Here is a 27,694-nt window from a genome sequence, read left to right on the forward strand (position 1 = left end):
TTGCTGTTTTTTCAAGAATAAGCTCTCCTTTAGCTTCTGTCTGCTTTGGGATCCTTTCCAATTTCCTTAAATACATTTTTTTTTATGTATTTTATAATTATTATCTGTGGGAGGATTCAGGAGACCACTTTACACTGCCACCATTACTGGAAATTCCTCCTGTGGGATGAATTTTAAAATATTAAGAATCTAATACTTGTGAAGTTGAAATGCATCAGGGGCTTGGGGGAAAGAATCTAAGATGAATCCCATGTTTCTAGCTTGAGTGGAGGGACTAACTATAGTGGTATCAAAAACTAAGATAGACTACAAAGGAGCAACTTTAAGAAAATAACAGGCAAGTTATGTTTTAGACATACTAAACCTGAGGTACAGCTGGGAAATTCAAAGCGACCCAGAGTTGGAATTAAGATCCCAAAGATAGCAACTGAAGCCATGGGAATACATAAGCTTGCCCAAGAAGAGCAAGTAAGGAAAGGAAACGAGGCTTAAAAATAGAATACTTGGGAATAACAATGCTCCTGTAATGAGGAAAAATATCAATTAATTAAAACTGACCCAGAAATAACAGAACAGAACTGGTAGACAAAGGTATTAAAATAATAATTATTATATTCCATATATTCAAGAAGTTATAGGAAAAAGTGCATGACTTCATATATTAAGTAGCGACATGGAAGATTTTTTTTTTTAGTTTTTTTAATGTTTATTTATTTTAGAGACAGAGAGAAAGAGAGTGAGTAGGGGAGAGGCACAAGAAGAGGGGGACAGAGGATTCAAAGCAGGCTCTGTGCTGTCAGCAGAGAGCCCGATGTGGGGCTCAAACTCACAAACTATGAGATCATGACCTGAGCCAGAGTCAGATGCTTAACCAACTAAGCCACCCAGGAGCCCCAGTAAGATATATTTTTTAAAAGATCCAAATCAAGCTCCTAGAGATGAAGATTATAATGTGTAAGACGAAAAATACACTGTGGAGAATTTTGTGTTTGTGTGAGCCACTGCTGTGATTAAGGTATTGTTATCCTGGCTTATGTACAGACACATACATAAAATACATTGCAAAGATTAAATGGCACAGTAGACAATGCAGAAGAAACGATAAGTAAACTTAAAGACATACTAACAGAAATGATTTGAAATGAAACATGCAGAGAAAAGACTGAAAAGAAATGAACAAAAGAAATGAACAAGTAGCAGCCAACTTGTAAAACAAATTCAAGTGACCAAAAACACTTTGGAGTTCTCAAAGGAAGGGGGGACAGTAAAATATTTGAAAAAATAATAGTCAATAATGTCCAAATCTGATGAAAACTATAAACCCATATGTGAATATAAATTTGAGTTTATGCTCCAAGGATAAGAAACAGAAAGAAAACGACACCAAGGAATAACAATGGAATTACTTAAAACAGTGATAAAATCTTAAAAGCAGCCAGAGAAAAGACACATTATATATAAAGGAAAAAAATACATAAAAATTATAGCTGACTTTTCAATGAAATAACACAAGCTAGAAGATATTGCCACAGTATCTTTAAAGTACCGTAAGCAGGGCACCTGGGTGGCTCGGTCGGTTAGGTGTTCAACTCTCAATTTTGTCTCAGGTCATGATCTCATGGTTCGCAGGATCAAGCTCCATGTCGGGCTCTGCGCTGACATGGCAGAGCCTGCTTAGGGTTCTCTCTCTCTCTCTGGCCCTGCCCTGCTCTTTCTCTCTCAAAATAAATAAACATTTTTTTTTAAAAAAAGGTATTATAGGGTACCTGGGTGGCTTAGTCAGTTAAGCATCCAATTTTGCCTCAGGTCATGATCTCATGGTTCGTGAGTTCAAGCCCCGCATCAGGCTCTGTGCTGACAGCTCCAGCCGTGCCAGAGCCTGCTTCAGATTCTGTGTCTCCCTCTCTCTCTGTCCCACCCCTGCTGACACTCTGTCTCTGTCTCTCTCAAAAATAAAAATAAACATTAAAAAAAATTTTTTTAATAAAAAAGGTACTATAAGCAAAAAAACAAAAACAAAACATCCCTGCCAACTTAGATTTACTTAAACAGCAAAGGTATTTTTCAAAGATGAAGGTGAAATAAAGACTTTTCAGATATACAAAAGCTGAAAGAATTCATCACTACAAACCTACACCACAAGAGATGATAAAGAAAATCCTTCAAGACAAAGAAAGATGATACCAAATGGAAACCTAGATCTACGTAAAATAATGAAGAGCACTGAAAATAGTAACTAATTGGTTATATATTTCTTCTTGTTATTCAAATCTCTTTAAAAGGTAACTGGCTGTTTAAAACAAAAATAGTAGTAATAGATGTTATGGTTTATAACATGTGGAAGTAAAATGTATGACAACAATAGAGCAAAGGATGGAAACACAAAATAGAAGTGTCGTAAGGCCCTTACACTATATATGAACTAGTAAAGTATCATTTGAATGTAGTTCTTGATAAGCTAATGATATGAACTATAAACTCTATAGCAACCAGTAAAACTACATAACTATTATAACTATTAATCTTTTTATTGCTGCTGTAAAAAATTATATTAGCAGCCTAAACCATAAAAATTTATTATCTTACAGTTCTGCAGGATAATAATCCAGCACAGATCTCAGTGGGGTAAGATTAAGGTGTACACAGGGCTTTATTCCTTTTTGGAGGCTTTAGGAGAGAATCTGTTTCCTTGCTTTTCCCATTTTCTAGAAGCCATCTACTTTCTTTAGCTCATGGTCCCCTCTCTCCATTTTCAAAGCAAGCAATGTTACATCTCTCTATGTCTTTCTTCTATAGTTATATTATCCTCTTCCACTTTTAAGGACTCTTGTGTATAAATTGGGCCTACCAAAAAATGCAAGATAATCTCCCTATTTTAAGGTCAGCTGTTTAATAACATTAATTCCATCTGCAACCCTACTTCCTCTTTGCTATGTAACATAACATAGTCACAGGTTCCTGAGAGTTGGACATTGGCCTCCTGTTCTGCCTATCACCACTAATAAATCAAGAAAAGTAGGTAAAATGGAATAAAAAATAGTTAATTCAAGGGAGAGCATAAAAATAGGGATAAAATGAACAAAAAACACGTGGGACAAACACTAAATAAATACTAGGTGGTAGATTTGACTCCAATCACATCAGTAGTCACATTAAATAGTCTACATATCTCAGTTAATCACCAGAGATTCTCAGACTGGAAAAAAAGCAATATCCAGCTATATGTAGCCTATAAAAAATACATTTTAAATATAAAAACACAAGTAAGTTAAAGGTAAAAACATGGAAAAAGATACATTATGCTAATACTAACCAAAAGAAAACCTGACTGGATAAATCAATATCAGACAAAACAGATTTCAGAGCAAAGAATATTATCAAAGATAAAGAAGATAATTCTATAATGATAAAAGGGCCAATTCACCAAGAGTATGTAACAATCCTAAACATTTACACAGCTAATAAAATTTTCAAAGTACATGAAGCAAAAGCTAATCTAACAGTGAGGAGAAACAGATATATCCACAAATATAGTGTGATATTTCATCACCTTTCTAAATAACTGATAGAAACTAACAGAAAATAAGTAAGGATATAGAAGATCTGAACAACAGTAACCAATTTGACCTATTTGACATTTATAGAACACTCACCCAACAATAATAGTAGGATACATATTCTTTTCAAATGCACAATGAACATTTACCAAGACAGACCATTTTCTGAACCATAAAACAGGTCTCAATGCATTTAAAAGGATTTAAGTCATACAACATTCACAGACAGCAATGCATTAAAATTACATTAAATTACCAATCAATAAGACAACAATATCTGGAAGACCCTCCCCCCCAATATTTGGATACCACATTACATACTTCTAAATAACCCAAGGGTCAAAGAAATAGTCAAAAAGGAAATTTAAAAGTATTCTGAACTGAATGAAACTGTAAAAACAAAATATCAAAATTTGTAGGATTCAGCTAAAGCAGTACTTAGAGGGAAATTTATAGCACTAAAAATGCCTATGTTAGAAAAAAATCTGAATTAACGATTGAGATTATATCTTAAGAAACTAGAAAAAGAGCAAATGAGGGGAGCCTGGGTGGCTCAGTCGGTTAAGCGGCCGACTTCGGCTCAGGTAATGATCTCGCAGTCCATGAATTCGAGCCCCGCGTCGGGCTCTGTGCTGACTGCTCAGAGCCTGGAGCCTGTTTCAGATTCTGTGTCTCCCTCTCTCTCTGACCCTCCCCCGTTCATGCTCACTCTCTCTCTGTCTCAAAAATAAATAAACGTTAAAAAAAAAAATTAAAAAAAAAAAAAGAAAAAGAGCAAATGAAATCCAAATTATGAAGAAAAAATGAAATAATAGATTAGAGCAGAAATCAATAAAATAGAAAGCAATAGAGAAAAATGAATAAAACCAAAGATTCATTAAGAAAATCTAGTCAGTCTGATGTGGGGCGAGGGGGGGAGAAAGGGGAAGGGAACACAAAGTTACCAATATATTCACTACAGGTTCTACAGGTATTAGAAGGGCAATAAGGGAATATTATGAGCAACTTTATGCCAATAAGTTTGACTATTGGGACAAAATGCACAAATTACCTGAAAGACACAATCTGCCCAAGTTCACTCATGAAGAACTATTATAGATAACCTAAATCGCTATGTATCTATTATATAGATGAATTTATAGTTTAAGATTTTCCTGCAAAGAACTCCAGGTCAAGATAGCTTCACTGGGGAATTATACTGAACATTTAAGGAATAAATAGTACCGATTCTACACAAACTTTTCCAAGAAACGAAAAGAGTTAAAACTTTCAGCTCATTTTATAAGGCCAGTATTTCTTTGATGTTAAAAATCACAGGCTAATATCCCCCGTGAATACAAATTCAAAATTCATAACGAAATTTTAGTAAATCAAATATAACAATATACAGAAAGGATAATATATTATGACTAAGTAGGTTTTATCTCAGCAACACAGGGTAATTTAATACTCAAAATCAATCAAGGTATTCACCATGTTAACACACTGAAAACAAAAACCCATATGATCATATCAATACATGTAAAAAAAAAAGCATTTGACAAAACCCAGCATTTATTCCTGATACAAATTCACATCAACACTTTCACCACTTTTATTCAACATTGTAGTAAAGGTTCTAGGCAGTGCAATAAGGCAAGAAAAAGAAGTAACAGGCATACACATCAGAAAAGAAGTAAAATGGTCTTTATTCACAGACAACATGATTATAAATAGAGAAAATCCAATGGAATCTACAAAAAAGTTACTGGTATGATTAAGTGAGCTTAGCAAGGCTTCAGGATACAAGATCAATCTACAAAAAGTAATTATATTTCTACACACTAGCAACAAACAGAAACTGAATTTTTTTTATAGTTTCTTTCAGGGAGCATTTTAGAAACTGAATTTTTTTAAATGCCAATTATAATAGCACCAAAAGTATAAAATACTTAGAAATAAGTGACAAAATATGTGCAAGATCTGTACCCTGAAAACAACACATTGCTGAGAGAAATTAACGATGATGTAAATAAAAAGAAAGATACACTGTGTTCATGGATCACTAGATCACTATTATTATTAGGCTATCAATTCTCTCCAAATTGATCTATAGCCCCAACATAGTCCCAATAAAAATACCAGAAGGCTTTTTAAAAATAAATTGACAAGATGATTTTTTTGACAAAATGATTCTAAAATTTATATGGAAACATAATGGACCTAGAATAGCCAAAAATTTCTTTCCTAAATTTTTTATATGTTTATTTATTTTTGAGGGAGAGAGAGAGAAAGAGAGCATGTGAGTGGGGGAGGAGCAGAGAGAGGGAGACAGAAAATCCAAAGCAGGCTCCATGCCATCAGCTTAGCCCAACGTGGGGCTCAAACCCATGAACCCTGAAATCATGACCTGAGCCAAAGTCCGACGCTCAACCGAGCCACCCAGGCTTCCCCTAGCCAAAACATTTCTGATAACAAAGAACAGAGCTGTAAGATTTACATAATCTGAATAAAAGACTTACTACAAAGCTATCATTATCAAGACAGTGTGGTGTTGAAGTGCCTGGCTGGTTCAGTCGGTAGAGCAGGCGACTCTTGATCTCAGGGTCATGAATTCAAGCCCCACATTGGGCAAAGAACTTACTTAAAAAAAAGACAGGGTGGTGTTGATATAGACAATGTACCAATATAAACAAATAAAATGATGGAACCAAAAAGAGTCCAGAAATAGATTCATAAATATATAGTTAACTAATTTTCAATAAAGTGAAAAGCAATTCAATGGAGAAAGGATGCAAAAAATATGGTGCTACCACAACTGGATATTCATATGCCAAAAAACAAAACAGAACAAAACCCTTCCATCCACAGCTCCTACCATGCACAAAAACATTCTAGACCTGAACTTAAAAACTTAAAACTATAAAACTTTCTGAAGTTAGGAGAAAATCTTTCTAAAACACAATACCAAAAACATGATCCATAAATTTAAAAAACTGATAAACTAGACATCATCAAAATTAATATCTGCTCTTCAAAAAACACTGCTAAGAGAATGAAAATACAAGCCACAGATTGAGAGAATATTTACAAATCAAATTTCTAATAAACGACATGTATGCAGAATATGTATGTAAGAGGACAACCCAATTTTTAAAATGGGGAAAACTATAAACACTTTACCAAAAAATATATAAATGGCAAATAAGTACATGAAAAGATGTTCAACATCATCAGTCATGAAGAAAATGCAAAGAAAAACCACAATGAGATACTATTAACACACCTATTACAATGTCTAAAACCATACAAAGTTTAGTGAGAAGGTGGAACACCTAGAACTTTCATACATTACAAATGGGAATGTAAAATGGTACAACTGCTTGGAAAAAGTTTGGCGGTTTCTTATAATATTAAATATATACCTACGATATGATGCAGCTATTCCACTCCCAGGTATTTATCCAAGAGAAATTAAAGTATATCCCCATACAAAGACTTTTACACAAATTTCCTAACAGCCTTATCTGCACCCAAAAATCTAGAAACAATTCAAATGTCCATCAACAGGTGAACAGATAAACAAATGATGTATCCATACAGTGGAACACTATTTAGCAATTAAAGGGAACCAACTACACACTATGTAGGATGTGACACATACTACAACAAGGATGAACATCAAAACATGATGCTAAGTGAAAGAAGCCAGACTCAAAAGACTACATATTGCATGGCTCATTTATATGAAAAGTCCAGACAAGGCAAATTTATAGTGATTAGTGGATGCCTGGGGCTGAGAGTGGGAGTGGGGATGGCACAAGGGAAGTTTTTGGGGTGACAGAAATGTTAAACTGGATGGTGGTGATAATGCACAAGTCTATGCTTAATAAAATCACAAAACTGTATGCTTACAAGGAGTGAGTTTTATGGCATCCTCAATAAAGTCGTTAAAAAGCGTACATAATGTATGATTCCATTTATATAAAAATTCTGGAAAATCTATAATAACCTAAAGCAGATCAGTGGTTGCCCTGGGGTAAGGGAGGGAGAAGGAAGGACAGATTATAAAGGGACAGGAGGAAACTTTGGGGCGTAATGGATATGTTCATTACCTTTTTTGTGGGGATGGTTTTATAGGTATATTTTTGTTAAAACAAATTATACACTTTAAACATGTACATACAGTTTATGTCAATTACACTTCAAGGAGGCTGTTTTTTAAAAGTATGGTATTCACATGGAACAAAAACAGACAGATCAATGGAACATAACAGAAATGGACTCACAAATGTATGGGCAACTAATCTTTGACAAAGCAGGAAAGAAGAGCCAATGGAATAAAGACAGTCTCTTCAGCAAGCGGGGCTGGGAAAACTGGACAGCGGCATGCAGAAAAATGAACCTGGACCACTTTCTTACACCATACACAAAAATAAACTCAAAATGGATGAAAGACCTAAATGTAAGACAGGAAGCCATCAAAATCCTCAAGGAGAAAGCAGGCAAAAACCTCTTTGCCCTTGGCCGCAGCAACTTCTTACTCAACATGTCTCCGGAGGCAAGGGAAACAAAAGCAAAAATGAACTATTGGGACCTACCTCATCAAAATAAAAAGCTTCTGCACAGCAAAGGAAACAATCAGCAAAGCTAAAAGGCAACCGACAGAATGGGAGAAGATATTTGCAAACGACATATCAGATAAAGGGTTAGTATCCAAAATCTATAAAGAACTTATCAAGCTCAATACCCAAAAAACAAATAATCCAGTGAAGAAATGGGCAAAGACATGAATAGACACTTCTCCAAAGAAGACATCCAGATGGCCAACCGACACATGAAAAAATGCTCAACATCACTCATCATCAGGGAAATACAAATCAAAACCACAATGAGATACCACCTCACACCTGTCAGAACGGCTAACATTAACAACTCAGGCAACGACAGATGTTGGTGAGGATGTGGAGAAAGGGGAACTCTTTTGCACTTCTGGTGGGAATGCAAACTGGTGCAGCCACTCTGGAAAACAGTATGGAGGTTCCTCAAAAAATTAAAAATAGAACTATCCTATGACACAGCAATTGCACTACTAGGTATTTATCCTAAGGACACAGGAGTGCTGTTTCGAAGGGGCACGTGCACCCCAATGTTTATAGCAGCACTATAGATAATAGCCAAAGTATGAAAAGAGCCCAAATGTCCATCGATGGATGAATGGATAAGGAAAATGTGGTATATATATACAATGGAGTATTACTCAGCAATCAAAAACAGTGAAATCTTGCCATTTGCAACTACATGGATGGAACTAGAGGGTATTAGGCTAAGTGAAATTAATCAGAGAAAGACAAATATCATGACTTCACTCATATGAGGACTTGAAGATACAGAACAGATGAATATAAGGGAAGGGAAGCAAAAATAATATAAAACCAGGGAGGGGGACAAAACATAAGAGATTTTTAAATATGGAGAACAAACAGAGGGTTACTGGAGGGATTGTGGGATGGGGATGGGCTAAATGGGTAAGGGGCAGTAAGGAATCTACTCCTGAAATCACTGTTGCACAATATGCTAATTTGGATATAAATTAAAAAAATAAAATTAAAAAAATATATAAAAAAATAAAAAGTTAAAATAAATAAAAATTCCTTAAACTATAAAAAAAAAAAAAAAAAGTATGGTATCCACAGAAGAGCAAGCATTCTGTGTGGCTGAAGTGGAAAGCAGAGGAAGTTCAGAAGAGCCATTCATATAACCAAAAAATATATATATATATTTTAATTTTTTTAATGTTTTTATTTATTTTTGAGACAGAGAGAGACAGAGCATGAGCAGGGGAGGGGCAGAGAGAGAGGGAGACACAGAATCTGAGGCAGGCTCCAGGCTCTGAGCTGTCAGCACAGAGCCCGACACGGGGCTCGAACTCACAAACTGAGATCATGACCTGAGTCGAAGTCGGACACTTAACCAACTGAGCCACCCAGGCACCCCTAATCAAAAATATATTTTTAATGGCTGCACAACTTCAACTTTCCCCTTATTAGACAGACTGCTTCCATTTTTTAATTAAATAAATAGCATCTTATCATTGTGTGTGAAGCTCTTTCTTTATTTAGGAATTGCTGCTTTAGAACAGATTCCCAGAAATAGAAGAGTGTACATCCTTTTAAACAAGGCAGGCAGATTTTTATTTTTAAAGAATTTGTTTATTATTTATTATTATTATATTTTTAAAATTTTTTTTTTTAACCTTTTATTTATTTTTGAGACAGAGAGAGGCAGAGCATGAACAGGGGAGGGGCAGAGAGAGAGGGAGACACAGAATCTGAAACAGGCTCCAGGCTCTGAGCAGTCAGCACAGAGCCTGACGCGGGGCTCGAACTCACAGACCGCGAGATCATGACCTGAGCCGAAGTCGGACGCTTAACCGACCGAGCCACCCAGGCGCCCCTATTATTATTATATTTTTAAAAAGCAGGAAGAGGAGATATGAAGCAAATCATTTTACTTCAGAAACTATGAAGTAATACTAAAAATTTGTAGAGGATGATATAGGGTTGAGATTTGGGTGAAATTTCCTTAGGCAATTTTTTTCTGGCACTTGACAGAAATCATAAAAACCAACCTAATTCTGATACCATATGGTTTCACTCTTATGTGGATCCTGAGAAACATAACAGAAACCCATGGGGGAGGGGAAGGAGAAAAAAAAAAAAAAAAGAGGTTAGAGTGGGAGAGAGCCAAAGCATTAGAGACTGTTAAAAACTGAGAACAAACTGAGGGTTGATGGGGGGTGGGAGGGAGGGCAGGGTGGGTGATGGGTATTGAGGAGGGCACCTTTTGGGATGAGCACTGGGTGTTGTATGGAAACCAATTTGACAGTAAATTTCATATATTAAAAAATAAAAAAAATTAATAAAAAAAAAAAAAAAAAAAAAAACCAACCTAATTCTGAACTAACCGTAAGTCATATAATCATGCCCCAGGTGCATACACCTATTTCATCTTCAAAGAAGCTTTATTCAGAATGATGAGAGGCTTCTATTCACATTCTCTTTCGCCATTTCTCTCTCACTCCTTCTCCCACTTCTTCCTTCTGCTTTCTCCCCAGGCCTAGTTGGGACTGCCTTCCCCTCATCAAACAAGCCAGCCCAGTGATTAATATCATAATTCCAGATGACCCGAAAAACCACCATGAGCTGTTCGGTTTTGAGTATCAGGAGCCTGCAGGACCCACACAGGATGTTCACACTTATCCAGGTCATATGATCACAGTCCAAGTAGGGGGCCCTCCTTGGTAATACGCATGCCACCCTGGTGACTACTTAACAAAAAAGAACGAATGGTTCATAGAAATTGAACTTTCAACACATTTTGATTTGAGACACAACTGTATTAAAATAAAACAAAAACTATCATTGTCATTAACAAAAAATCCTACTAGAAGACAGAGTCTTCCTACAATAGCAAAGCCAGTGGGGTTTAAAGACCTATCAACCCAGTTCTCAGCAACTAAAGCTGAGGCTGGAGAACAGGGCAGGGTTTATTTTTGCAGCAGTTAGTTACAAAGTTATGTCTTCTCATAGTCTCCTTGGAGAAACTAAGACCACCATGAAGAGAGAAAGGGAGAGGGATGACAAGGGTGTTGGCTAAGAGATGGCTGGTTTTGAGACTTTCTTCCCAAGGCTCAAGGTGTGCCAATTAGCAACGCTCTATTAACCCGTCCACACCAAAACCTTCACCACTGCCTGCATCCTAAGTTAATTTAGCAAAGTAGCCAACAGGGGTACCTGGCTGGATCAGTCAGTGGAGCGTGTGACTCTTGATCTCAGGGTTGTAGGTTCAAGCCTCATGTTGGGTATAGAGATTACTTAAAAATAAAAAAATCTTAAAGTAGCCAACAAACACATTTTTAAATTCACATCATATAGTGAAATAGATAAAAAAAAAAAAAAAAAAAAGATAAGCTGATGAAAGAACCAGAAAATTTAGGAGATGAGAGGAGAAAGTGAGCAGTTAAGGGGGGAGGGGAGGAAAAAGGAAAGGGTATTCTAGTTCAGGCACTAATACTTTTGAGAAAAGAACAGTACAGTTGCAGGGATTTCTGCACACCCACACACAACAAGGGCACAGGCTACCCAGTTTTTCTCTCAATGCAATAAGCCAGTAATGTAAGGTTAGAATGGTGGTGGGGGAGGGGGCATTTAGTGCATATGTGTGCACCCAGGCAGTACTAGAAGGGCCTTGGTCACTGAGGGGTAGCAAAGTCATACAACTTATCCAGGCCAGGGGGCTGGAAGGGGGCCTGAGGCTAAACAATTTTTGGTAAAAGTTATTGGCCTGTCCGCTGCCCAGATAACAGAGAATGAGAATCTGAGGGAAACTAGGCCTGGCCCTTAGGAATTCCAAATATGTCAGGAAATTATAGCCAGAAGAATAAATGAACCCTTGGCAAAAATTTCACAACCCTAAAGAATTATAGGGAAGATTTTTTAGTTTTTATTTTTTTAATGTTTGTTTATTTTTGAGAGAGAGAGAGAGACAGAGTGCGAGTGGGGAGGTGCAGAGAGGGAGATACAGAACTCGAAGCAGGCTCCAGGCTCTGAGCTGTCAGCACAGAGCCTGACACGGGGCTCGAACTCACGGACTCACAGACTGTGAGATCATGACCTGAGCCGAAGTTGGCCACCCAACCCACTGAGCCACCCAGGCACCCCAGGAAAGATTTTTTAAAAATCGTTAACTAAGTTGGGGCATTTTGTTGACTCAGTCGGTTAAATGTCTGACTTTGGCTCAGGTCACAATTTCACAGATAGTGAGCTCAAGCCCCACATTGGGCTCTGTGCTGACAGCTCAGAACCTGGAGCCTGTTTCAGATCTGTGTTCCCTCTCTCTCTCTCTGCCCCTCCCCCTGCTCACGCTCGGTCTCTCTCTCTCTCTCTCTCTCTCTCTATATCTCTCTCTCTCTCTCTCAAAAATAAGTAAACATTAAAAAAAAATTAACAAAATAATAAAAAATAAATAAAAATCAAAACAAAGTGATCAAGCAAAAAACCCTGAAAACCAAACCAAACCAAAACATGGGACAAAGGGAGACAGAACTGCCGGGTTTCGTACTCGGTTATGCAAGGCTCTTCTCTGTCGCTGCCCACACCCCACACCTCTATCTGCTGGTAAGATGTAGAGTCAGCACAAGAATTTTCCTCAGTAAAAAAGGCAGCAGAGAGGTGCCCAAAGGCTTGACTCATTTATCCTCTCAGATATTTGTCCCACAGAAAGGCACTGGCTTACAGGGGATGAAATGATGGTGGTGGCAGAGAAAGGGGCACCTCAGTTTTCCGAAAGCCAAACCTTCCATGTGGGGATACCTAACTGTACCTTCATTTCCTGGGCTCAGAGAACATTCCTCTCCTCGTTTCACAAAGCAGGCCTGGCAGCAATTAACTGCCAGTGGCTGAACTGCAATAAGCCTTCATTCTCCTCCTGCTGACAATTCAGAGACAATTCACCGCACAGAAAGGACACGGCACTTAAACCAAGCAGTACAAGCCTCTCCTTCTTTAAGGTGATAAAGGGGAATAAATTGGTGACATTCCTTTCCATTTTTGGAATTGCAAAAGGTCCACAATACCGGCTCTTAGATACAATATTTGTATGTCTCCAAAAGAATGAAGAATGCTACTAACAACCCAATGCCTTCACAGCTCTGCAGGCATTTCAGGCAAGACGAGAGCAATTTATGATATAATTTCTTACCACTTTGGATGCAGAGTTGCTTGACCTACCTTAATGCCAACAGTACAAACTAGAAACTAGTACTGCTAGCCAGCCATCCCTAATTAGAAGGAGAAGATCTGCAGCGTATACACTTCCTTCCCTTTCCCCAGTGCATTAAGCACAAGTTTGAGCTGCAAGTACTCTCCTAAAAGAAATGCCTACCAGTTAACTATTCTGAATGCGCAAGGTGATTCTACTACCCTTCCAGAACTATCCAAGGCCTCAAGCTCCTACGAATGGCATATAAGGTCAAACATAATGTCTGGAACTGAAGACTTCACTTTGCCCTATTATTTTACAATGCTTACAGTTCTCAGCAAGTGATGCCAACCTATATAAATGCCTCTGTGCAACACTGCACAAAGGCCCCCTCCTACTCTTGCGGCTCATAGTTCAAGTTCAATATTCCTCCCCTCATGTCCACCCACTCTCTGTTTTAGACCCTAAAGCTCCAGATCCCATTCCTTAGCAGCAATTTATTGCTACTGTCCATTGCAGGCCAACAAGAAGAAAAAGTACTCCCCAGCAACACAACCCCAGGATCTTCCTTCCAAGGTACACCTGAATTCTCTAAGGCCCAAATTTGAGTTTTTACCCTCTTCCAGGACACTGCCATGCCTACATCTACCGTATTTCTTGTTTTATTGGTCTACTTCTCATTTTACTGATCACAATTATCGGAAGTGTGCTGGAGCTGGCTCATCTGACCTGACTGTGCACATCTCTCCCAACTCATGTTGGAAGTTCCAAAATGGTCATGGTGGCTGTATTTACACCATGGAAACTGACAACATCTACAACTCAGGGCTTGTTTTGGGGGCTTTGAGGGGAGGGAGGGACCCAGTTGTTAAACATTTACTATACCACAACTGTTTTCCCTAAATTACCTACACTTCCTCTGCTGTGAGACCTAACTTCCTTTTCTTTCTACCAAAAATTCCATGTAATCACCTAGAATTTCTATTCCATGATCAAAAATCACCTAGAAGCTCATCATTTCATGTTGTATTCCCTATACCTCCTGCAGGACATACTACATAATATGCAGGATACAGTGCAAAATGAAAATATGGGGTCCCTTACTGAAAAACTATTAAGAATTTCAAGACAATGACAGCAATGCATCAAACTGAGAACAGGGTCTAAGTGTGTGGACTTGTACAACTGCACAGGTCACATGCCCATAAAAGCGTCCTTGAGCACCTATTCTTAACTGTGAGCATGCCCTTCCCTAAGGATACTATTTCCCATGTATCTCTGCAATATGAGGGCTCCTTACTCTCCCATATGTCACAACTGAAGGCAGGTTAGTATTTTATTTGCTCCCCTTCCCAATGCCCTTTGCAGACCATTACTCTTCTACCTTTTTTGTAAAACCTCTCTCCTCTGCCATCTTGCTGCAATTCAACCCTTACCATGCTGTCCTCTCCCAAATGCCTCACTACTCCTTCTGTTTTTCTGAGGGCTTTGACATCTGGCTCTCGAAATTGCTCTTTACTGCCTAAACAGTAACAGGGTTAAGAGGACAGACTCTGGAGAGAATCAGAGTGCCTGGGTTCAAATCCTGGTACTACCATATACAAGCTATATTGCCTTGACCATGTTCCTTAACCTCTCTCTTCCTGAGTTTCCTCGTTTATAAAATAGAGATGGTTAATAGCACTTCATAGGAGTTGTTGTATGGATTAAAAGAGTTAAAAATACATCAAGGTTCAGAATGGTATCTTGTACACAGTAAGTGCTCACTCAGGAAACAGTAGCTATTGCTATCATCATCATCATCATCATCATCATAAAAGTCTATCTCAGTGTCTATATGGATAACTCATATAACATGTATTTTGAGCTTCCTGAGTTCTTTGAGCTCCTTGTCTACTCTACCCCAGCAACTCTCTTCCACAACTATACCCTAGATATTGTAGTTGCCAGAACTTCTCCACCTCCAATAACTTAGATTCAAATATCCCATCCTTGGGGTACTTGGGTGGCTCAGTCAGTTAAACAGCCAACTCAATTTCGGCTCAGGTCATGATCTCATAGTCATGGGATCAAGCCCCGAGTTGGGATCAAGCCCTGCATTGGGCTCTGCGATGAGCATGACACCTGCTTGGGATTTTCTCTCCCTCTCTGTCCATCTCCTGCTTGTTCCCTACCCCCCCCCCCTCAAAATAAATAATCTTACAAATATATCCCATCCTCTGATGACTACCTCTAGTTTTACAGGACACACACTTAGTTGTGCCTCCTGTATCTGTCTCTCATCATGGAAAACTCTAAATGCCAAACTCCTCTATCATATCTCTGTCAGTTAGCCCCTCTTATATTTATTTGCCTCTTTTTCTATCTTCCTAATCCACTCTCTTGACAATAACCTCGACTTCCACATCCCTATTTCCTTCTTTGCAAGATTGGCAAAGTTCCAATCTTGGGTAAATCAACCTATCAAACTGCCTTTTCTTGACAGGGTTGCTGAGAGCTGCTGAGGAGACTCACACACCTGCAGAGGTCAGTACCACTGTTATAAATTCATAGTCTCCATGTTCAGTGCTACCAGCAGTCTATTTCCTTACCTGCTTGGCCTTCTCCCAGCCTTCCTAATGGCTGTTTCAGACCTTTACCACTCTCTCCAAACCTTTGATTTTCCTGCCTACTACCTACCTATGCCCATTCCACCTACCTCTGCTTCTACTCTCAGCAAATAATCTACCCCACTTCAGAAAAACAGGCATGAGATTAGAACTACCACAATTTCCTTCTATTGAACCTACAAACCCACCTTTGCTACACCTATATTCACCTATTTCTTCCTTCCTATCATCATGAAGGAGATATCCCCTCCTGCTTAAGGCTAATCTTGGTCCTCTGTGCTCAGGATTCAAACGCACTCACCCTGTAAGACACTAGTTCTCAATGTGCGTTTCTCAGGCCAGCAGCATTGGCCTCTCCAGAACTTGTCACAAATGCAAATTCTCAGGCCTCACTCTAGACCTACTAAATCAGAAACTCTGGAATTGGGGCCAAACTGTTTTCAACAAGGCCTCCAGGTGATTCTGATGTATGCTAAGGTTTGTGAACCACCGCTTTATGGAATTATTTGTTGTTTATTCCCTTTCCTGTATTTTCAACCTCTTTCTCTAGTACAATGGTTCCCTTGCCTTGAAGAGCCTATGTGATTGCTTGCTCCTAGTACATTCTTGCCTCTCTCCAATCTATTCACCACACAACAACACATCTGATCAAGTTATCCCCTACTTAAAATTCCTTAAATTTTTTTTAAAGTTTATTTATTTTTGAGAGAGGAGAGAGAGAGAGAGAGAGAGAGAGAGAGAGAGAACGAGCGAGCATGAGCAGAAGAGGAGCAGAGAGAGAGGGAGACACAGAATCTGAAGCAGGCTCTAGGCTCTGAGCTGTCAGCACAGAGCCCAATGCGGGGCCTGAACTCACGAACTGTGAGATCATGACATAAGCCTAAGTCGGACGCTTAACCAACTGAGCCACCCAGGTGCCCCTCCCCTACTTAAAATTCTTTAATGACTTCTCACTGACCTGAAGATAAAGACCAAAATCTTAAGAAGGCCTTAAGGCTCTCCACAGCTCACAACCCTCCTTTTTCACCTTTGGCTTTCTTCGTTGAACAAGACCAGCCTCTCTCAACTTCTTGATCTTGCCACACTCTAGGGCACCTAACAAACTTTGAAATTGTTAGCTCTCTGCCTGAAATACTTTGCTTCTTTTCCAAACTCCTTCTACATCAAGTCTCAACTTAAACTTTCTTTACTTAAAGTACCTAACCATATCCCTTAGTCTCAATTAGGTCCCTGTTAGATGCTCTTCCAGCACTCTGCACTTATCCTCTTAAACCCATATCAAGCTTATAATTATTTAAGTATTATAATCATAATGTCTGTTTTCCTTGCCAGAGCATAAGCTCTGTTGGGGGAGAAATCCTGTCTATCTCGCTTACTATAATATCCCCAGTGCCTAGCTTAGTGTAATACCTTGCACACAGGAAATGTGCAAAAAATATTTGCCAAATGACTGAGCCTTTGCATGCACTGTGCCTCTGTCCCCAGTGAAATCCTACACATCCTTCAAGAAATATATTAAAGATGGTTACCAGAAGGGAGGTGGGTGGGGGGCATACGTGAAATAGGTGAGCAGGATTAAGAGTATACTTATCTTGATGAGCACTGGATAATATATGGAACTGTTGAATCACTATAGTGTACACCTGAAACTACTATAACACTGTATGTTAACCACAGCGGAATTAAAATTTTTAAAAAGAGGATTATAATCTAGTGTAGGTAATAAACGCTTAAAGAGAAAAAAGAAATAAAATAAACATTTCTGGGGCACCTGGGTGGCTCAGTCAGTTAAGTGTCCAACTTCGGCTCAGGAAATGATCTCGCAGCTCATGGGTTCCAGACGCACATCGGGCTCTGGGCTGACAGCTCAGAGCCTGGAGCCTGCTTCAGATTCTGTGTCTCCCTCTCTCTCTGCCCATCCCCCACTCGTGTGCACACGCGCATGCGCGCGCTCTCTCTCTCTCAAAAATAACAAAAAATGTTTTTAATTAAAAATAATAATAATAAATTAAACATTTCTATGAAGTCTTCCCTGCATATACATACCACCTTCCTGTTCAAATGAATCACTTCCTCTTTTCTGTTCCTACTGTATTGTATATATAACTCTACTAATGCAATAGTTACACACTATTATAAATACTCAACCTTTGTGTCTGAGTCTCCACTACACTGTAAACTCCCTGAGGGCACGGACCACATCTTGCTCACTTTCTATCTCTAGTGCTTAGTAAAGTATCTGACATTAACAACAGATGTCTAATGTTTACGGGGCATATTAAACCTAAGACTGTATCTCTAATATTGCACTGAAAGGTTTTTTCCTAATAGTAAATCTGCATTCCAATCCTAGGTTTGTTATTCATTAGCTACACAATCAAACTGTTTAACCTCTTTGGGCCCCAGTTTCCTCACTGGTAAAACAGGGCTAATAATACCAATTTGGGAATATTGCTATGAAAATCAAACAAAATGACATTGTACGACGATTAGCACACATAGTGCCTAGCATGTAGTAGCTTCCCCACTCTGGCTTCAACTTGGTAGAAACAACTCAAAACAAATACAAAAATAAGTCACAGCAATCAAGGGAGGCTGAGCACAGAGTGAGTCATTCCTTTTAATCATTTGCCCAGGAAGATCAACAATGAAGAAACATAACAAGCAGAATAAACTCTACTGGTGGTATCTCCCTTGGCATACAAAGCTTGGTAAGAAGTCACCCCAGAAACCTCTTGGCTAATGGCCAGCTCTGGCTCCCCAGCTCAATAAGTCTGGTCTTAGTCTGTGGTGCCAGGAATGGCACTTCAGACTGGAATAGAAACTACCTCATAAGGAAATGTATTTGTATGTGGGAGATGGGGAAGAGGGAGGACAGCTTGAATGTAACCATGTCAATCAAGTGTTTTGCAACCTGCCAGAAAACACTGCAGAATTGTTGGTGAAAACGGACACCACACAACTGCACTTACCTGTAGCCAAGAACCAGCTTAGACTAGATAATGAGCAGATTTCTGCTGTTACCAAAACAATGGTCAGACTTGTAATGCAGTGAACATCTCTAAGGTCCAACTATACTTGTAACATCTGGGCTGCACCCACAAAGATGACACCAAGCAGCTTTATACATATATTCCTCAGCATAGAGTGCTTCCCACAACCACCAGCTTCACTGCTCATGTGTGCCAAATGTGAAAACAGATTTAACAGTTTCTCTGCTCCTTATTCATAATATGCTTACCTCTGCAGAACCACTGGTATTCAGATCACCTACTTCCTTGGAGTCATTCATTTCAGAATGCTGTGTCACTGTATGTGTAGCTACTTCTTCACTGGGACTATCTCTCTTGCGAAGCTTCCTGATTAAGCTCTGCTGGTCACTAGAAGATACGGTGGGTCTGAGTGGAGCTCTGGGTGGATTCTGTCTTCTCCAAGATACCCTGCTCCAACCTAGCCCCAGAATATGTGGTTCATCTTCTTCAGGTGGATAGCCCAAACCATCTGCAGTTTGGAATTTTTTAAAAAACACCAGCATGGAATTGGAAGAGTCTGTCCTGAAAGTCTGGCAGCTCTGGGGCCTGCTGCAGTCTGCCTGAATGCACATCCCTTCTAACCACCAAAAGGCATGGCAGACAGAATCCTGGCAGCAAGCAGCCCAACACAACTGGAGAGAGGGGGTTCCTTCAAGAAGCCGGAGGTGATTTTCTCCCCCAGATCTCAGGCCAACTCCAAATTCTGTCTTCTCATGCTGGCACCTGCTCTCACTGGCATCTAAAAACAAAGAATGAAAACATTTTAAGAGGTAATAAAAACACACTACTGATCTGTAAAGTGTCCTGAACACCAACATTTAAGGCTATTTTGAATACTAGTTTTTAAGAAGGTGGGAAAGCTGTCTAGTAAGTGGAACAGAAGAAGCAAAATAGAGTGTTTTTTGGCTCAGGATACTTTAGCTTATAGAAGTACTGTTCCACATTCATCGGTGGTTCCCCTTCTCAATGAGTCCCTTCCACATAGACCTTTCATACAGAATTCCAGTTCATGAAAAAAGCAAGACAAACAAAATAGCTATTCTGGTGGAAGTGTATGGAGGGGTGGAAGGGGCAGAGTCCCACCACTTGACCTTCCACTCATGTCCTGGCCTTTCTCAGGGACAGTGCAAGCACTATGGGACCAGAAGAACAGGTAGTGGAACAGGATGGAATAGTCCACCCACCCCCACCCCACCCACTGAACTGGCAGCAACACAAACGGAGTATTCTTCACCTCCAACAGGTTACAGGTTCATCCATTTTCTAACCAACTGCTTGCCAGAGTCAGGTGGTTTTGCATATCATGGTATCAACCAGAGCTGATCAGTAGTCAGATTACCAAAAAGTTTAATCATGAGAGGGATTCTGCTAGAATGAACTTCCTACTGACAAGCCATGTCGTGATAAGAAACAAAGGAACAGAAGTACAACAGTGACCTAGTATGGTTAACATAAATAACATGGTTCAAAATTGTGGATACTGTTGCTTATGGATAAACTTTTGGGCTACTGAATTACTTTAGGCATGGCATTTATTCTCCTGAAATATTACCTCACTTCTGTTTTATTAGATGAAGTAAAGTCAAAGCATGTTCTAAATGAAAGCTATTATACAGAGCTCATTTTAAGGTCTTAGTTATATAGGTATCTGTACCCAACTATGGTCAGGGTTATACAGGGCCAGAACCAGGGTGAGGCAAGATCGATGCCTCAGGCACAAAATTTAAGAAGGAATATATTCTCAGAGTCATGTAAGTACAGAGTTGGCTTACCCAACCTTGAGAGTGAGCATCTCCTTAAATTTTGTGCCTTATGTGTCTCTTTCTTCACCCTAGCTCTGGCCCTGGGGTTAGAACACAAAATATCTTGAAATTACACACAGAAAATATGCAGTAGAACCAAAACACTGAAGAGATGGATAATCATGTCTGCACATACACATAACTGAAAAAGGGCTATGACTAACCAGAGCGACAATGGAATAATCAGCCAAAGTCAGGGCACCTGGGTGGCTCAGTCGGTTAAGCGGCCGACTCTTGGTTTCAGCTCAGGTCACGATCTTATGGTTCGTGGGTTCAAGCCCCATGCTGGGCTCCGCGCTGAAGGTGCGGGGCCTGCTTGGGATTCTCTCTCTCCCTCTCTCTCTCTGCACTTCCCCTGCTTGTCTCTGTCTCTCTCAAAATAAATAAATCAACTTAAAAAAAAAAAAAGAAGAAGAAGAATCAGCCAAAGCCAACTTGACTCCCAGGAAATACTTACAAAATGTCCAGCAGACTAAATGTGAACACCAGTCAACTGACAGATATGAGGAAAATAAAGGCAAGCTTCTGGATGACTGAGCAGGCGCTATGGAAGCCAATCTGCCATTGTTCATTAAAAGAAAAGAGACAGACATTGGCACGAACCTAACATCAGACAAGGCAATTTAGAAACCTAGAAAAAATAGAACTTCCTTAAGAAAAATGAAGAAATAGCAACTATGAAAAAAATGAAGCTACCAAGAGCTACAGAAATACCCCTCATATCCTCATCCACCTTCCCACACAGTAACCAATGGTATGAATCTTGGTTAACAGCTAAGTACACAGACTGTGTTGAAATCAATAAATTGTTACCTCAGTAACCACTGTCAGTCACCTTTATATCAACTTTCCCTCATTCTTCTCAGAGTAATTCTCTCATATTTAACACAGTGAAGAGGTCCACACAGATGAAAATAACCTGCACTTTTCTATAAGTCACTATTTCATTTAATTTTTAATATGTACCGTGACCTCCACTTTTGCTCCTGCAGGAGAAACTGCCATAGGACTTGCCCTCCCACCATGAGTAGCTAGAACGCTAGACAAAATATATGGAACAATTGTTTTTAGACCATGAACAACAAGTATGTGATCCCAGAGAGAAAGGAAACAAACAAGGTGAGCCCTGTGACCACCAGGGCTTTCCGTACAGCATCATGCTCCAGATGGTGGCACAGGGAAGGAGAGAGCCCAAGCAGACTAGGGCAGACTTGCTGCACTGAGGAAAAAGAGTTTGAGGTGACTGTGATAGCAAGAATTTTGGAACAAACAACCAGAAAGGAGGAAGCTACACAGATAAAGAGCTCCCGACAACTGGATAATGGTCCCTTTTCATCTTTGACTGACCACTAATTTACCCCAAGTGTAGGTTGAGATCACATGAGAGAAATTAGAATATATTTTGAACTGAATGAAAATGAAAACATAACATATAAAAATTCATGGGATGCAGTTAATGCAGCATTGAGGGAGCATTTAGTTTTAAACGCTTATTTAGAAAATAAGAAAAGTCTAAAATCAATCATCTAGAGAGACACACAAGGAGAAGGCCATGTGATGACAGAGGCAGAGACTGGAGAGATACAGCTACAAACCAAGGAACACCAATGACTGGAAGTGGCCACTAGAAGCTAAGAAGAGTTGAGGAAGGGCTCTACGCAGAGACTCAGAAGGAACCAACCCTTGATTTTGGACTTCTAGACTCCAGAACCATTGGTTTATCAGGATTTTCTGAAGAGCAGCTAAGGAGACAAAGGGCTCCCAGGCTACATTTACACATGTGGCTGTGACCTTTACCCAGACTGAACAGAGACACCTGGATGCCATTCAGTGGATACGTACAGGGATGTGATGCTGGAAAACTATGGGAATCTGGTGTCCAAGGGGCTTCTCTTTTTCTTTTTTTTTTTTTTTTTTTTTTTTAATTTTTTTTTTTTCAACGTTTTTTTTTTATTTATTTTTGGGACAGATAGAGACAGAGCATGAATGGGGGAGGGGCAGAGAGAGAGGGAGACACAGAATCAGAAACAGGCTCCAGGCTCCGAGCCATCAGCCCAGAGCCTGACGCGGGGCTCGAACTCACGGACCGCGAGATCGTGACCTGGCTGAAGTCGGACGCTTAACCGACTGCGCCACCCAGGCGCCCCGGGGCTTCTTTTTCAAACCAAAATTAATCACCCACTGGAGCAAGGGGTAGAGCCCTGGATGGAGGTGTGGAAAATTCTGCCAGGTGCCTGTACAGTCCAGGAGTACTGATTTGAAACAAAGATATCAGTCCTAAAGCAAAACGTTTCTGAAGGATCGTCTCTAGAAGAGTGAACATACAGTGTCATGATTGATAAAGGCCTGGAATGGGAGCACAGAAGCTCCACAGAGAAGTGGCACGGTAATGTGGGAAAGCCTTTAAATATAATTCTTCCGTTATCAGTCACCAGAAAAGTTACACAGGTGAGATAACCCATTAATGTAAAGAATGTGGGATAGTGGGGCACCCGGGTGGCTCAGTCTGATTAAGCGTCCGACTCTTGATTTCGGCTCAGGTCATGATCTTGTGATTCATGAGTTTGAAACCCACATTGGGCTCTGCGCTGTCGGCGCAGAGCCTGCTTGGGATTCTCTCTCTCCCCTCTTTGCTCCTCCCCCACTCACGTTCTCTGTCTCTCTCTCTCAAAATAAATAAATAAAGTTAAAAAAAAGAAAATGGAATAGCCTTTATGAACAACTCATCTCATTTCCTTTAAGATTTTGTTTTAAAGTCTAGGGGCGCCTGGGTGGCTCAGTCGCTTAAGCCTCCTACTTCAGCTCAGGTCACAATCTCGCGGTCCGTGAGTTCGAGCCCCACGTCGGGCTCTGGGTTGATGGCTCAGAGCCTAGAGCCTGCTTCCAATTCTGTGTCTCCCTCTCTCTCTGGCCCTCCCCTGTTCATGCTCTCTCTCTGTCTCAAAAATAAATAAACGTTAAAAAAATTTTAAAAAAATAATAAAGTTTACTTATTTATTTTGAGAGAGAGAGGGTGCACAAGTGGGGAAGGAGCCGAGACAGAGGGAGAGAGAGAATCCGAAGCATGCTCTGCACTGTCAGTACAGAGCCTGAGGCAGGGCTTGATCTCATGAACCATGAGATCATGATCTGAGCCAAAATCAAAAGTCGGACGTTCAACCGACTGAATCAGGTGCCCCAGCTCATTTCCTTTAAATCATCATAAAATTCACATGAACAAGTAACCTTATCCTCAAGGACTCAACAATTATCAATTGTCAGAGAATCCATTCTAGAGAGAAACCCCATAAATGCAACGAATGTAGAAAAGCTTTCAAAATGAACTTTATCCTTTTAAAGTCATCAGAGAATTCATACCAGTCAGAAACCCTACACATGAAAAGACTGCGGAAAAAGCCTTTGCTTAGAACCCAGGCCTTACTCATCATGAGAATGCATAGTGGAGAAGAGCCTTTTAAATGCAATGAAAAGCTTTCAGGGATAACTTAACTGTGTGGCACATGAGAAAATCCATACTGGTGAGAAATCACATTGGTGTAATGAATGTGGAGAAGCCTTTAGGAAGAGCTCAACCCTTATTAATCATCAACGAATAGATACAAGAGAGAAACCCTATCACTGAAATAAATGTGGAAAATCTTTCAGGTATATATCCTTTGCTGGACATCAGAAAACTCACAGTGAAAAGAAACTCTACTGGTGTAATGACTGTGTGAAAATCTTTATGAAGAACTTATTGGATATGAGAATTCATACTGAACAAAAAGCCTATTACTGCAAGAAATATGGGAAAGCTTTCAGACACAGCTCAGGCCTTGCTGAACATCAGAGAATCTATATGGAGGAAAACCTCAGGAAGGTAATGAAAGTAGGAAGACTTTTCCCCAAAGTTCAGCCCTTAAACAACATAAGAAAATTCATAACAAAGACAGAACCACCAATTGTAGTTAGTGTGGTAATTCACATCAAGTTAATTCCTTCTGAGCATCAAAGGGGAGACATTCAATAAATTACACAGGTAACAAAAATACTCTGTGCACGTCTATCCTGAAGAACTTCTCACATGTGACGATTTCATTACAGCATAGTTTGTACAGGTGAAATATATGAAAAACCTACATGTCTATCAACACAGATACAGTTACTCTAGAATGCTATGCAGCAACTGAAAACAATGAGGTAGAATCTATATACCGCAACAGAAAGAGTCCCATGATACTTTAAATTTTAAAAGCTGCAGAAATCTATGCCTGATGGGCTTATATATTTTTTTAAATGAAGCTTTTTTGTTTGTACATATGTATTATACACATTCCAAATGATCTAGAGAAAAAAAGGCCAAACTTTAAACAAAAAAATTTTTTTTAATCAATGATCTATGCTTTCATCATAAAAGCTAGAAGGGTAAATTATACCCAAAATAAACTGAGAAGAGAAAAGCTAAAGATAAGAATAACCAATGAAACGAAAACAAATAAAAAACAGAAAAAAAAAATCAATGAGACCAAAATCTGGTTGTTTGGAAGATCAACAAAACTGATAAAGCTCTAGTCAGACTGATGACAGGAAAAAAAAGAAAAAAAAAAGACAGCAGTCACAAATTAACAATATCAGGAATGAAAGAAGGGGTATCACTACTGATTCAATAAACCAGGGGCAGCAAACTATGGCCCAAAGGGTAACTCTGGCTGCTGCCTATTATTGTAAATAAAGTTTTATTGGAACATAGTCACACTCATTTATGTATAAAATGTCTATGACTATTTTTGCTCCACAATGGCAGAGTTAAGTAGCTGCAATAGAGTTTTTTCTTAAGACTCACAAAGCCTACAATGTTTACTATCTGGCCCTTTAAGAAAGTTTGCCAACCCCTGGTCCAAAGAATGTACTTTTGTTTGAACTATTAACTAATGAGTACAGCCTAAATTTAGACGTTAATTTATAGAAGACTGATAAGTTACAAATGATTTTGATTTTTACAGAGATGCAAATTGTTCCTGTCTAGTAAAAGATAAGCTCAAAGGTTTAATTAAGAAGGCACGTTTTCTTCCCACCTACCTATTACCTTTATTTCTTTATTCATTCATCCATTCAACAAATATTACAATGCATCTGTCTCATGCTAGGACTGCTTTGATGGAGATTATAATCTTAATTTAGACGGGGAAGACACAATTAAACAGACAATAATGAATGTAGGATTAAATTAGATTAAATAGACATAATAATGAATACAGGATTGCAAACCAGCATAAGTGCTCTGAAGGAAAGAAATTCAGCCTTTATAGAATAAAGGTAGCTAAACCTGGAATTAACTGAACAGGTATACTATCGCACATGTGACATGCTATCAAAAATATTCACTGTGTGTTGTTTGAAATGAAAAAAATATTGGAAATAACTTACAAGCTTCTCAATAAGAACTGGTTAACTAAATTAAAGACGATCCATGCAGTTATGGGGATGAATAAAGCTACTATACAGTACTAATATGCAGTGGTATCTAGGGTACGTTATGTAGAAAAAGAAAAGTTCAGAGCAGTGTGCATAGTATGCTACAATTGGTGTAGGGAGAGAAAGAATATAATGTTTATGCATATATTTGCATAGACTATTTTTGGAAGAATAGTCAAGAAGTTGGCACAGTTGCTTTTAGTAGGGAAATGAGGTAGCTCAAAAGACTGAAGTGAGAGACTTGTCTGTTCACTAAATACCCTTTTTTACCTTTTGAATTTGTACAATGTACATGTAATATCTTCTGAAAGATAAATTTTAAAAATTTAAATAAACAGAAATTTCAATGGCTTCCCAAGGCTCTTAGAATGATAACCAAAAAAAATTTTTTTAATGTTTATTAATTTTAAGAGAGAGTGTGAGCAGGGCAGGAGCAGAGAGAGAGGGCGAGAGAGAATCCCAAGTAAGCTCGACACCATCAATGCAGAGCCGGATGCAGGGCTTGAACCCACAAACCATGAGATCGTGACGTGAACTGAAATTTAGAGTTGGATGCTCAACCAACTGAGCCACCCAGGTGCTCTGATAACCAGAATTCTTAACAACCTAAGAAGATCCTGTATGATCTAGACCATGCCTACCTTTCTGGCCCCAACTTGTATCATTGCTCTCCCTCTGTCGTGCTCCAACTCACCAGGCTTCTTTCATTCCTCAAATGGACTATGCTCCCTCTCCTAACTGGGCTTTGCGCATGCTGCACTCTCTAGTGGGAACTCTCTTGTCTCCCTTCTTTACCCAGTTAACTCCTCTTATGAGATATCAGTCCAGCCATCATTTCTTCAGAGAAGACTCTATGCCAGGTCAGGTCTCTCCGCTTACACACTCTTTGGGCCCTGTTGCCCCTTTCCTTCAAAACAATTGTAACACATAAAATTACATTTCTTTGTGCGATCATCTGCTCAATGTCTTCCCCACCCCACCCCACACTGTAAGCTCTAGGATGACAGGACCATGTCTGTTTTGTTTTTTTTTTCTCTCACCACTGTACCTCCAACTCTAGCATGAGATTAGCACATTACACTGCAGGTGCCCCAAAATATCTTTTTCAAACCTTTTTTTTTAATGTTTATTTATTTTTGAGAGAGACAGCGTGCGCGTGTACACACACACACACACACACACACACACACACACACACACACATGGGTGAGTGGGGGAGGGGCAGAGAGAAAGGGAGACATAGAATCTGAAACAGGTTCCAGGCTCTGAGCTATCAGCGCAGAGCACGATGCAGAGCTCAAACTCACAAACCATGAGATCACGACCTGAGCCGAAGTTGGATGTTTAACCAACTGAGTCACCCAGGCACCCCCCAAAATATCTTTTTGAATAAATGCACAAATAAATGCACATGTGCATGCATAAAGTATTGAAAGAATCCATGAGTAAACTGTCAGGAAACCAGGTGGCCTGATATCAGGTGGGTCATACTGAAGACA

At 39.4% G+C, this 27,694-nt stretch overlaps 1 protein-coding gene across 5 annotated transcripts in view; it reads right to left on the reverse strand.

Annotated features, from left to right (window-relative positions):
* The window catches only part of KIAA0319L (KIAA0319 like), a 95,769-nt gene that overhangs the window by 45,738 nt on the left and 22,337 nt on the right, over nt 1–27,694 (reverse strand). For all 5 annotated transcript variants that reach the window (XM_042996457.1, XM_042996454.1, XM_042996455.1 and 2 more), the window contains one exon: nt 19,149–19,678. In XM_042996457.1, coding sequence (XP_042852391.1) covers nt 19,149–19,511 — 363 coding nt within the window. In that variant the 5' untranslated portion in view covers nt 19,512–19,678. The remainder of the gene's footprint in view (nt 1–19,148; nt 19,679–27,694) is intronic.

This window comes from Panthera tigris, chromosome C1 (genome assembly GCF_018350195.1).
Source record: "Panthera tigris isolate Pti1 chromosome C1, P.tigris_Pti1_mat1.1, whole genome shotgun sequence".
Taxonomy (NCBI): Eukaryota; Metazoa; Chordata; class Mammalia; order Carnivora; family Felidae; genus Panthera; species Panthera tigris.